General features: G+C 40.3%; 1 protein-coding gene across 4 annotated transcripts in view; it reads left to right on the forward strand.

The window, feature by feature from the left end:
- Positions 1–12,785, forward strand: part of PXK (PX domain containing serine/threonine kinase like) — a 77,515-nt gene that overhangs the window by 20,761 nt on the left and 43,969 nt on the right. For all 4 annotated transcript variants that reach the window (XM_060109315.1, XM_060109313.1, XM_060109316.1 and 1 more), the window contains exons 2-3: positions 4,927–4,977; positions 6,830–6,877. In XM_060109315.1, coding sequence (XP_059965298.1) covers positions 4,927–4,977; positions 6,830–6,877 — 99 coding nt within the window. The remainder of the gene's footprint in view (positions 1–4,926; positions 4,978–6,829; positions 6,878–12,785) is intronic.

Below are 12,785 nucleotides of genomic sequence, written 5' to 3' on the forward strand. Positions count from 1 at the left end.
GTCAGTTTGGGATATCATAGTCTGAAATCAGGACCCAGGCACCATCTTGTAGTTACTGCTTCCCTTTTGCCAAATGCTTTTCCCCAACATTATTGTGTGCCGTATTATAGCCAAGCTAAAAAACCCCAACTCCCTAAACTGTGCATATACAGAGGGAAGGAATGGAGTCAGACTGTACCTTTCCTGTTTAGAATTATACCCCCAGCATGAACAAAGCACAGGGATTGGAACATGATAGGTGCTTAATTGATGTTTACAGTTGGCTGCAACATCTTTGTAAAACACAGGTCTAAGCTTTAAACCCAAAGTATATAAAGCAGGACAGCAGTGTTAGCACCTACCAAGTGCTCAACATTGAACTGGAATTTTAAAAATTAATATTATTCCTCTTATAAATCATAGTGAAGCAATGGATGCTTGAAGTGATTTTTGAGAAGTAACAGTTCCTCCCTGACTTCGACATCAGCTTGTCTATGTGTAGTTGTTTGGAAGTACTCAATTATATGTGCTGATTTTAGCTCTACTATAAGAATGTAAAAGCTCAGACAATTTGCCAGTAAGACAACCCTGAGAAAAGAAGAAAATTTCAAAGCTAATGGACTGATCCCCAAATACAAGAATATCAGATATTTTTAGTGTTTTATCTTTGTGTATTCAGAAATAATTACACTGGCATATTGCTTAAGAGATTTGCCGTAGTACACAAGTTAATTTTGAAATATTTATTTTATAACCCCACATGAAACCAGCTAAGCAGGGTGCCAGGTACATAGTTGATTCACTCGTAAATTGAGTGGTTATTGTTGAATGTACTGTTCTTAACATAGTCCAGAGCAGGAGAAATTCCTGCGTATGTGGACTTTATCAACCTTTGCAAACTAAACAGAATGGAGGGGGCTTCCCTGATGGTGCAGTGGTTAAGAATCCGCCTGCCAATGGAAGGGAAAGGGGTTTGAGCCCTGGCCTGGGAAGATCCCACATGTGGCGAGCAACTAAGCCCGTGCGCCACAGCTACTGAGTCTGCGCTCTAGAGCCCGTGAGCCACAGCTACTGAGCCTGTGCTCTAGAGACCATGAGCCGCAATTACTGAGCCCGCGTGCCACAACTACTGAAGTCTGCATGCCTAGAGCCAGTGCTCAGCAACGAAGACCCAACACAGCCAAAATAAAAATAAATAACTAAATAAATTTATTAAGAATAAGTAAAAAATAGGGCCTCCCTGGTGGCGCAGTGGTTGAGAGTCCGCCTGCCGATGCAGGGGATACGGGTTCGTGCCCCGGTCTGGGAGGGTCCCATGTGCCGCGGAGCGGCTGGGCCCGTGAGCCATGGCCGCTGGGCCTGCGCATCCGGAGCCTGTGCTCCGCAACGGGAGAGGCCACAACAGTGAGAGGCCCGCATACCGCAAAAAAAAAAAAAAAAGAATAAGTAAAAAATAAAAAAATAATAAACAGAATGGAAATGAATGGTAGTGAAAATAAGATCTATTTTAAAATTCAGTTACCAAGTTAACAATGCTTATTTGGCTTTATTTTCTAAATAACCTATTTAAATCAGAATTAATTCAGTAGAAAGGATTTGTTGAGTACTGTGTTGATAAGCACTTGTTGAGTAGTGACTATGAGTAATACCTGAATCATACCATCCAAAGATGTTAAAAGAATTCTGAGCATTTGAGGAAAACAAGTTAATGTTTTTTATATGATTTCATCTGTGCCTTCATCATAACTCCCTGTGTGTATAAGCAGAAGGCTGGACGAGGTCTCTGTTTCCTTATTATTTGATTAGTAAGAATTACCTGGGGAGGCTATTTAAACTTCTAATTCCTGGTTTCTATCCTAGGAGTTCTGATTCAGCAAGTCCGGTGCAAGGCCTATGAATGTGTATTTTTAACACCCTCTCTTGTCTTCCCTCTCCAGGAGCAGGAAGATTTCAATGATCAGGCAGCTTAGGGGGTCACTAGATTTGGTTTCTTTGGAAAATGCCATCACTGCTTATCTATTCTACCTTTTTACTTGTTTTCTTAACCATGGCCTTTTCTAGTTGACTATGCATATAAAATGCAAACTTTCAGTGGTAAAAATCATGGATCTTAGTCTTCTGACTCTACCATACTAGTTTTGAATGCCTAAGGTTAAAATTTTTTATTTGAGATAATTGTAGATTCTCATACAGTTATAAAAAGCATTGCAGAGAGATCCCATGTATTCATTATCCAGTTTTTTCATTGGTAGTATCTTGAAAAACTTGGTACAGTATCACGACCAAGACATTAACATTGATGTAATCAAGATACATAATCAAGAACATTTCCATTGGTTCAGACATCCCTCATGTCTTAGTCCATTCAGGCTTCTATAACCAAATGCCATAAACCGAGTGGCCTATACACAACAGAAATTTATTTCTCATAGTTCTAGAGGCTGGAAGTCCAAGACTAAGGTGCCAGCATGGTTGTCTTCTGGTGACGGTCCTCCTCCGGGTTCATAGCTAGTAGCACCGTCTCAGACTATCCTCACATGGTGGAAGAGGCAAGGGCCCCTCTGAAACCTCCTTTTTTTTTTTGCAGTACGTGGGCCTCTCACTGTTGTGGCCTCTCCCGTTGCGGAGCACAGGCTCTGGACGCTCAGGCTCAGCGGCCATGGCTCACGGGCCTAGCCACTCCGCAGCATGTGGGATCTTCCCAGACCGGGGCACGAACCCGTGTCCCCTGCATTGGCAGGCGGACTCTCAACCACTGCGCCACCAGGGAAGCCCTGAAGCCTCTTTTATAAGGCACTAATCCCATTCATGAGGGCTTCACTCTCATGACCTAAGTACCTCCCAAAGGTCCCACCTCCTAATACCATCATCTTTGGGGGTTAGTATTTCAACACATGAATTTTGGGGGTACAGAGAGCTTCAAACCATAGCACTTCATTTGCCCTTCTATAGCCACACTAGTTTCCCTTCCACCCACACCCTCCTACCCCAGCCTTAACTCTTGGCAACCACTAGGCTGTTCTCCATATCTATAATTTTGTCATTTCATGAATGTTGTACAAATGGAGACATGTAGTTTATAATCTTTTGGTATTGGCTTTTTCACTCAGCATAATTCTCTGGAGATTCATCCAATTTGTTGCATGTATCAATAGTTTATTCCTTTTTGTTGCTGAGTCATATTCCCTGGTGTGGATGTAGCAAAGTTTGACCATTTACCTGCTTAAGGACATCTGGCTTGTTTCTACTTTTGGGCTATTACCAATAAAGCTGCTGTGAACTTTCATGTGTGAGTTATTGTATGGACATAAGTTATTGTTTCTCTGGAATAAATGTCCAGGAGTGCAGTTGCTGGGTCATATGATAGTTGCATGTTTTAGCTTTTTAAGAAACTGCCAAACTGTGTTCCAGAGTGTCTGTACCATTTAAAATTCCCACCATTAATTTATGAGTGATCCAGTTTCTCTGTTATCCTAGCCTGCATTTGGTGTTATCATTATTTTTTGTTTCAGCCATTCTCATAGAGATATAGTGATATCTCATTGTGGTCTTAATTTACATTTGCTTGATGACTAGTAATGCTGAATATCTTTTCCTGTGCTTATATGCCATCTGTATATCCTCTTGAATAGCAGAATATTATTGGATGGAGTGCTATTGTTGGATAGAGTGTTCTATAAATGCTGATTAATCTGTTGGTTGATGGTAATGAAATAAAATACATATTTTATGGCAAGACAAGAAAAATTCGAGCATAAAATTTTTCTCAGCCCATTGAGGCTTCCTCCCTCCCCTTTAGTATGTATTGTGTGGCTGCATTAACTAGACTTCCTTAGGAGATAACATTCCTTCTTAATCTCGTAAAGGGTCACCATGACCCACGACTTGCTTTGTACGTGCAGATCTGGATTGTGTAAACTGTTGATATGCCATTTGATGTATAACCGCTTGTCTTAAAAACTTATATAACTGTGCTTTGACCTCTAACAGGCAGAACAGTCCTCAGAGCTTTCTGAAAGACTGTCTCCTGGTTGGCTCGAATAAAAGTTTTCATTTCTTTCTTAGATTAATTGGTTATTAATTATTAATTAATATTCAGTAAGATTATAAATCTTATTGATTAATTTTTCATCAATAATGGTATTGTTGAATTTGTCTATATCCTTACTGGTTTTCTCTTTAGTTGTTCTATCAATTGCTGAGAGAGGGGTGTTGAAGTCTCCAACTGTAATCATGGATTCATTTATTTTTTCTTCCAGTTCTATCAGTTTTTGCTTCACATATTTTGCAGCTCTGGTATTTGGTGCACACACATTTAAGATTGTTATGTCTTGCCTCGAGATTACCCTGTATCTTTATGTCCCTCTCTGTTTCTAGTAGTCTTTGCTCTGAAGTCTACTTTATCTGATGCTTTCACTTAATATTTTTGATCCTCTGATTTGGGTGGTTTTTTTGTTCTGTTTTGTTTCTTATTAAAAATTTGTTTTTATTAAAATATAGTTGATTTACAATGTTGTATTAATTTCAGGTGTACAGCAGAGTGATTCAGATATGTATTCTTTTTTAGATTCCTTTCCATTATAGGTTATTACAAGATATTGAGTAGAGTTCCCTGTGCTGTACAGTAGGTCCTTGTTAGTTATCTATTTTATATATAGTAATGTGTATATTTTAATCCCAAACTCCTAATTTATCCCTCCCCCCCAGCCCCCACTTTCCCCTTTGGTAACCATAAGTTTATTTTCTATATCTGAGTCTATTTCTGTTTTGTAAATAAGTCCATTTGTATAATTTTTTTTTTTAGATTCCACATATAAGTGATACCTTATGATATTTGTTTTTCTCTGTCTGACTTACTTCACTTAGTATGATAATCTCTAGGTCCATCCATATAGCTGCATGATTTGGGTGTTTTATAATTGAGGCTCTTTTCCCCTTCTTTTTTAGGAATATATCATTCGGGTACAAAGAGGAATTTCTGTAGAAAATAGCTGGCAGGTAAGCATTTTTTTTTTTTTTTTTTTTTTTTTGTCATTAGAAAAATGTTTAAACAAAATTCTGACTTGGGGCATCTAAAAATCTGGAAAAACTATATTAATCATGTCTTTTAGATATAAACGTTTAGCTCTAACACATGTATTATAAAAGTCTTTTATGTTCCCAGTTGTTTGGTTTAATTCATGTATGTTACTACAGAGAGTAGGAATTTGTTCTCCAGCTGGACACAGAGTAAGTGGGGTAGGCAAATTACTTGCTTTGTTCCTAGTAATTCAAACCTCCTCACCTGAAGCCATGGCTTGGGTGAGGCAGGTTAACGTTCAGTCCACCAGGTAGAAGGGTGAGACAGTGCCCTGGACATTGTGCATTTCATGGACTCCCAAGTCCAGTCATGGACAATTTCTAGTGCTAGTTCCCACACTGACCAGAGGTAAGGATCTGCTTACAGCCCCAGGGCCTGCTTTCCTCACAGGTGGCCTCAGAGAGGCAGAACTTACTATATAGATCTAGAGGTGCTTCCCATCCCAGTTGACTTGCAGAGGGTGGCTGAATTCTGTACAGGGACCATTTCTTTCCTGCTTTAGTAATTATAATGACCCTCCTGCCTTCCAAAAATCTTACCTTGTCCTTCATAGCCCAGGTTGAACCTTACCTCTCACCTTAAGCAGTCTTTGACCTCAGTGACCCATACTTGGTCTTTTCTTTGCCTGAAAATTCAAACTGCTTTTTGTTGGAATAATTATAATATTTAACATCAGTTGAGCATTTATTGTTAGGCACATTAATTCACTTAGCCCTTTAAAGCTAGTTCTGTGTGATAGTATTAACCCCATTTTACATTCAAAAGGTAAGTAACTGGCCCAAGGTCACGCTTATATCCCTGACAAAACAGGTTTGGAATTTGCACATTCTCTGTGGTTAACTATTGTACTACCTTTTGCTCCTTTGCACTTATCAGGGATGGCCTCATGTTTAACTTTCTGATGTATATTTGTCAAACAGGCCCAAGGACAATATCCTACCAGAAAAATCAACCCTTGATGTAGTTTTCTAGATCCAATGCTTTAGAGTCCTGGGGGATAGATACTTAACAAAAATGTAGATACTTAACCTCCTTAAATTCCTGAATTCCTAGGTGATCTCCAAGTAATTCTTATGCACACTAATATTTGAGAATCATCAATAAAGATTGAAAAAACTTTTTGAAAGCAAAATAACTTCCTTCCCCGGAGACTGAAGAGCTAGTGGAATTTGGCTATGGCCTAATCAATGGCATCAACATAACTAAGAAAGAATGCATACACAGTGGATGTGGACTGTTGGCCAAGAGGGGAAACGGGGAATCAGAGAAGAGAGCGGTGTGGCCTCTCTGCCTGCAGATGCGTCCAATCTCTAGACTGGTTGGATCTCAAATGGGGCAAGTTTTATCCAGGGCAAGGATGAAATGGCCTCAAGACTGTCCACATGCTTTAACTTTAATTTCATGTTCACTAAAACTTTTTTTTTTTTTGTAAATCATTAATTCATCTTTCTAGGTGCCTGGTTAATAAAAAAAAAAAAATACTGAAAGGGCTATTCACCCTGGAAACAAATACATCATCATTCTTTCTTACCTGTTGGCATCTTGCGAGTTTGGCTAGCGTTAACCAGTTTCCCACGGCCCAGCCAACTCGGGGGGCACTGCTTGGTCTGTTTTCTGGGGCTGCTGAGTTAAGCAAGTTAAGCACCAGGTATATAAGCCCTGCTACCCTTAATGCAAGTGCCTTGGCTCTAAAATGCCAATAAATATTAAATAGGGAAATGAAAATTGATGGTCTTTGCTGAATCAAAATACCACTTTTATTTCTTACAGATTGTTAGGAGATACAGTGACTTTGATTTGCTGAACAACAGCTTGCAGGTAATTATTTTAAAACACCAATGACACACATTTATTGCTTGGGGTATCTTAGAAACTGGTTGGAAACAACAATATTAGGAGCAAGAAATTAGCAAATTTCCCTAACAAAGGAGATATGCTCATACTTTAAACAGATGATGTGTGACTCTAAAAATAAACTTTGGGGAATAAACATCATTTATAATTGTCACCTTGCAGCTAGGTACCTTTGTGCCAGACTGCGTCCTTACCACAATCATGGGATGCTGTGTGTTATCTCCTTTTCGCAGGTTAGGAATGACTAAATGGGTTGCTAGAGTTGTTCACTGAGAGTTGGGACTCTCAGACTCTCTTAAACAAGGCTGCATAGTCAGCATTGCAGATCAACAACACTCAGCAGTAACTAGAGATTCAGCCTTTTTCAGTGTAACTTTTTTTTTTTTTTTTTTTACTTTTTAAATTTATTTTTTGGCTGCATTGGGTCTTCGTTGCTGTGCGCGGGGGTTACTCTTCGTTGCGGTGTGCAGGCTTCTCATTGCAGTGACTACTCTTGTTGCAGAGCACGGGGCTCTAGGGCATGCGGGCTTCAGTAGTTGTGGCACGCGGGCTCAGTAGTTGTGGCGCATGGGCTTGGTGGCTCCACGGCATGTGGGATCTTCCTGGACAAGGGATAGAACCCATGTCCCCTGCATTGGCAGGCAGATTCTTAACCACTGCGCCACCAGGGAAGTCCCTCAGTGTAACTTTTCTCTTAAATATGTATTTCTAAATCCCTTTGATTTAAATGTAACTTGGTGGCCATAATGGAAAGAGGGATGAGCTGGAAACAAAGCTAGTGCTGGTAATGTTCAAAGGGTCCTAGAGAAGTGTTAGCACCATAGGTACTGGCAGTACCACCCATGTCTTCACCTGGTAGATTGGCCTTCAGGGGCCATGGGTTATTGAAGACCACTGGGCTTGTATCATATCTCAGCTTTGATTGGTAGCATAAACCCTTGAGCCAGAGTGCTTGGCTTACGACCAGCCCAGCTGGGAGGTGAACTGGCTATCATCATCACTCATTCTGAGTGACCTCTGATCCTGTCCACAAAGGTCAGGAGGACTGCTGCCTGGGGGGCAGCGTAATGCTTTGTTTCCTTCAAAAGGCCATTTTTTATTGACCAGACTTTGGAAAAATAGCATTTGTAGAGTCCAGACTTTCACATTATTTACAACACTGCTGAAAGCATGAATGCCTTATTTTCCTTCCAGTAGAACTGGCCTGAGTATCTGCAGACCTTCTTGTAATTGACATATGGTCCTGCATTTCACACATGTTGTCTGTCTACATTTAAAAAAAAATAAATTTATTTAATTTAAAAATTTTTGACTGCATTGGGTCTTTGTTGCTGTGCATGGGCTTTGTCTAGTTGTGGCAAGTGGGGGCTTCTCTTTGTTGCGGTGCGTGGGCTTTAGGCGCACGGGCTTCAGTAGTTGTGGCACATCAGCTCAGTAGGTGTAGCTTGCGGGCTTAGTTGCTCCACAGCATGTGGGATCTTCCCGGACCAGGGCTCAAACCCATGTCCCCTGCATTGGCAGGCGGATTCTTAACCACTGCGCCACCAGGGAAGTCCCAGAAGGGGGAGTGATTTTGTACAGTGCCGTTCAGCCATGGCTGAGTAAGAATCATGGGAAAAATACTTCTGAAATTGAAATTGCCTAGGCCTAGCCCCCAAGAATGGGGGGTGGGGAGGAGGATTTTATCTCCTATTTGTTCTTTCTTTGGGGATATAAAGTTGAATCTCCATGGCTATTCAATTATAGCCTTTTTAATATAATAGAATTTTATTTTTGCATCAGTGTAATTTTCCTTTTTAAAATGGGCACTTTCACTGTGCAACTTATTTCAAATGCAAATATGTACATGTATTGATGTTGGCTTGTGCTGGGCAGGATATGGCCAGACAGCACTTCAGTGGGAGGTTTTTCTGGATCCAAGTAAACAAACAGAAGAAAGCACATACAGCTTTTTGGCAACAAAATAATTTCAAAACAACCTCCATAAAACAGACCAAAAAGGTTCCAAAACCACAGAATAAAATTGTGACCATGAATTTCAGTGTCTGATTACCCTTCTGACAGATAAATGAGTTCCTGCTGAAAAAAGAGAAATATAATACACATATTCAGAGTTGTCCGAGTCCAATAGGAAACATACCTAAGCAAAAAAAAAAAAAAAAAAAAAAAGCAGGATGTAAAATTATACATGCAATATAATAATTACATTGAAATGTTTAGGAAAAAAGGTTGGAAGGAAATATGCCAAAATGTTAACAATGGGAATCCCCAGGTGGCAGGATTATGGGTTATGTTTTTTTCTGGTTCTTTATACTGTTCTGTACTTTCCAAGTTTGGTACAAGTAAACACATGCAAGCTATATAAGTGGAAAAACAGAAAAAAAGCTGTACTTTCCCAACTTTTTATAGTGAGCATATCTTGTGGTAACAGTGAAGAAAAATCACCACCTTAGTTTAAAGGCACCATCAAACTGGTGACCATCTAGGGAGATAGCATGCGACACAGAAAAAGAAGGAGCTGCAGTGATGGGAACTGGCAGGGAACCCTCAGACTTTGCATGGGACCCAGCCTCTGCCCCTTACCAGCCCTGAGACCTGGGCTGAGTTACTTCCTCTCTCTCTCCTCACTCTCCCCGTCTGAAGCCAAGGGGCTGAACCAGATGACTTCTCAGGTCTGTTGTAGCACAAATGTTTTGTGATTTGGTTGTACTGCCCATTGTTGACGTAGGAGAGACTACTGAACACTGGGGGGAAATGGGGACAAATTAGGGTCTGTTGAGAGCTTAGAACTCCCTAGAACACTCCCTAGAATGTAGTTGAAGACAATTTACAGATCGTTAAGGTCTGATAACAGAAATGAGAGACTAGTAGATTCAGAGTTAGGAGGTTTTTCTAGTTTTCTTGAAACTGATAGAGTTTGTCATGGAATTTAGAAGCTTCTGTTAGGCTAGCATGGGTCAGATTATGGGCTTCAGACCCCCGTTTGGCTGTCATCCCCCCTTTGCTTTGTCACTCTGCAGGTGTTATGAATGGAGGAACTTTGGGGACTTCTCTGCTGGCCTTCTTGTTCTCTTTTCCTTTATACAAGGAACTCAAGAAGGGAATACATAGGGTACGTTGAAGAGGGAACAATACAAAATGGGATGACTGGCTTGAAGCCATCCCTGTGGAGGTGTCTAGGAAATCACTGACTTAGTGGCTTCATCACTTTATGTGCTAGTACTCCCTCTCCCTCCTTTCTAATTAGCCATGGGAGTTCTGAATTTTGTATTCTGTGACTGGTAAGCATTTGAGAAATTCTGGGAGGAAGCTGAAAGAGAAGTTTCTCTTGAATGTTAATCTCCTTTCAAAGGCAAGATTTTATTTTAGTTTAGTTTTTTTAATTTATTTATTTTTTAGTGAACTTTAAAAAAATTTTTATTTATTTGGCTGCGCCGGGTCTTAATTGCGGCACACGGGATCTTTGTTGCGGCATGCAGGATCTTCTAGTTGCCACATGTGGGATCTTCATTATGGCATGCGGGATCTTTTTAGTTGTGGCATTTGGGCTCTTAGCTGCAGCATGCGGGATCTAGTTCCCTGACCAGGGATCGAACCCGGGGCCCCTGAATTGGGAGCATGGAGTCTTAACCACTGGACCACCAGGGAAGTCCCTCAAAGGCAAGACTTTAAAGTAACACACACAGCATAGTTTTAATACTTTTAGGAATATTTATTGTGAGATCTTAAACCAGGGCAGGAAAACACCTCCCATCTGTCTAGCAGTCTGACATGGCAGGGACACTCTAATCACAGCTGTTGGCAAAGAACTCTGTTTCACCTGTTGATTTGGAAGAGCTGATGGGATGTCTGGGCAGATCAATACATTTTCCTAAAGAGAAATGAAGCATGAAAAAAAAGATTGGTTCAAGCTTGGAGGCCACAAAGTTTGAAACAGATAGCTTATCAAATTCATGAATGAAAAATAGCACCCCCCCCAAAAAAAATAGCCCTGTTGGGGTTTGAATCCAATGTTGTCAGATGTGACTGTCCATTCCAAGTGATGTGTGAGGTTCAGCTGGGTCTGCTCTTGGGCAGGTAGTACAGGAAAATGTGCTGATATTGGCCGATAGTAATTTTTAAAAAATCCTTGTTGTGTATATGATCACTTTGATGAGCAAAAGGGTTTTTTCTTTCTTTCTTTTTTTTAATTGAAAAAAGTAGTAAATGAGAAGTGTTAACATTTCATAGTATAGAAATAAAAATTATTTCACCAACCCACTCCCAGAGGTAGCTATTCTCAAGCAGGTAGTGTGAGTCCTTTTAGACATTTTTGGTGCATAATATAACTATATGCCTGGGCTTATACACACACACATACATACACACACAAATGAGATTATATCCTACAACTTAATAAGGGAGTTTTTAAAAGAAATCAGTTATGTTTTCAGTAATATATTACCTTTGATTCCCCTGTATTACATAATGCTCCTGAACAAAAATAATAATAAAACGATTAGCTTGGATGTGTGCTAGCTGAGTGATGTGCTTTCTTCATAAGTATGCTTTGTATTTAGCTAATAAAGGAACTGCTGTTAGGTAAAGCCTAATTGTATGAGTGAGGAAAACAACCTGAAATTGAAGTGTGTCATCTGGCAATGAATTTTGCCATGGTGGAAAATTCACTCTAAGTATGTTCTGACATATTTTCATAAATATGTTGGAGAAATAGGCAATTTAGAATTGTCAACCAACCTTTTCATCTTGCCCAATATCAAGTTCAAGGTCTTCAGCATTGTTTGAAAAATACAACAGAGTGGAACAGGCTAAGTTAGGTTCATTCACATGGATGATTTAGATGACATGCTTGTCTGAATTCAAGATGCCCTTCTCTTTAGACCTTCCCCTTGGTCAATACACATGCCACTTGGACAGCTGTAATCTACGTACAAGTGTAGGCTAGCAGTGCTCTTTGAAAGCAGTTTTGCTCATTAAATTAAGATACCAATCTGACACTTTGTTTTTTTAAGTTTAAAAAATAGATTCATAGGGAATTACCTGGCAGTCCAGTGGTTAGGACTCCGTGCTTTCACTGCCAGGGGCCCAGGTTCGATCCCTGGTTGGGGATCTATGATCCTGAATGCCGCTCGGTGTGGCCAAAAGAGAAAAAGGACTTATAAAGTTTTTTTGTTGTTTGTTTTTTTAATTTCAAGATATCTTCAGCCACTATAATTTAATATTTAAATATCTGTGATTTCTTTTAGTGGCAAAAGTCAGATATTGCTAATAATACCAGGTTTATGGCCTACATTTATAATTGAGTGATATGCTAAGTTTGGGTTTTTTAATTTATTTAATTAATTTATTTTCGGCTGCATTGGGTCTTCGTTCCCGTGCGTGGGCTTTCTCTAGTTGTGGTGAGTGGGGGCTACTCTTCGTTGCGGTGCACGGACTTCTCATCACGATGGCTTCTCTTGTGGCAGAGCTCGGGCTCTAGGCACCTTGGCTTCAGTAGTTGTGGCTCGCAGGCTCTAGAGTGCAGGCTCAGTAGTTGTGGCGCACGGGCTTAGTTGTGTGGGATCTTCCCGGACTAGGGATCGAACCCTTGTCGCCTGCACTGGCAGGTGGATTCTTAACCACTGTGCCACCAGGGAAGCCCGGGACTCATAAAGTTTTAAATGATCTGGAAAATGATAGATTGAGCACCCGCATTTACTTTTCCTCTCTCCTGAAGCCACTCTAAAACAACAGTAAATTGATCTTATACACACACGCACACGCACACGCACACGCACACACACACACCCTCAAGGACAAATAGAATAGGAGAGGAGAAAACTACAACAAAAGCATTTGAAACTGAAAATCCAATGGATGAGAGCTAACTAAT

This window comes from Mesoplodon densirostris, chromosome 10 (genome assembly GCF_025265405.1).
Source record: "Mesoplodon densirostris isolate mMesDen1 chromosome 10, mMesDen1 primary haplotype, whole genome shotgun sequence".
In the NCBI taxonomy this organism is placed as follows: Eukaryota; Metazoa; Chordata; class Mammalia; order Artiodactyla; family Ziphiidae; genus Mesoplodon; species Mesoplodon densirostris.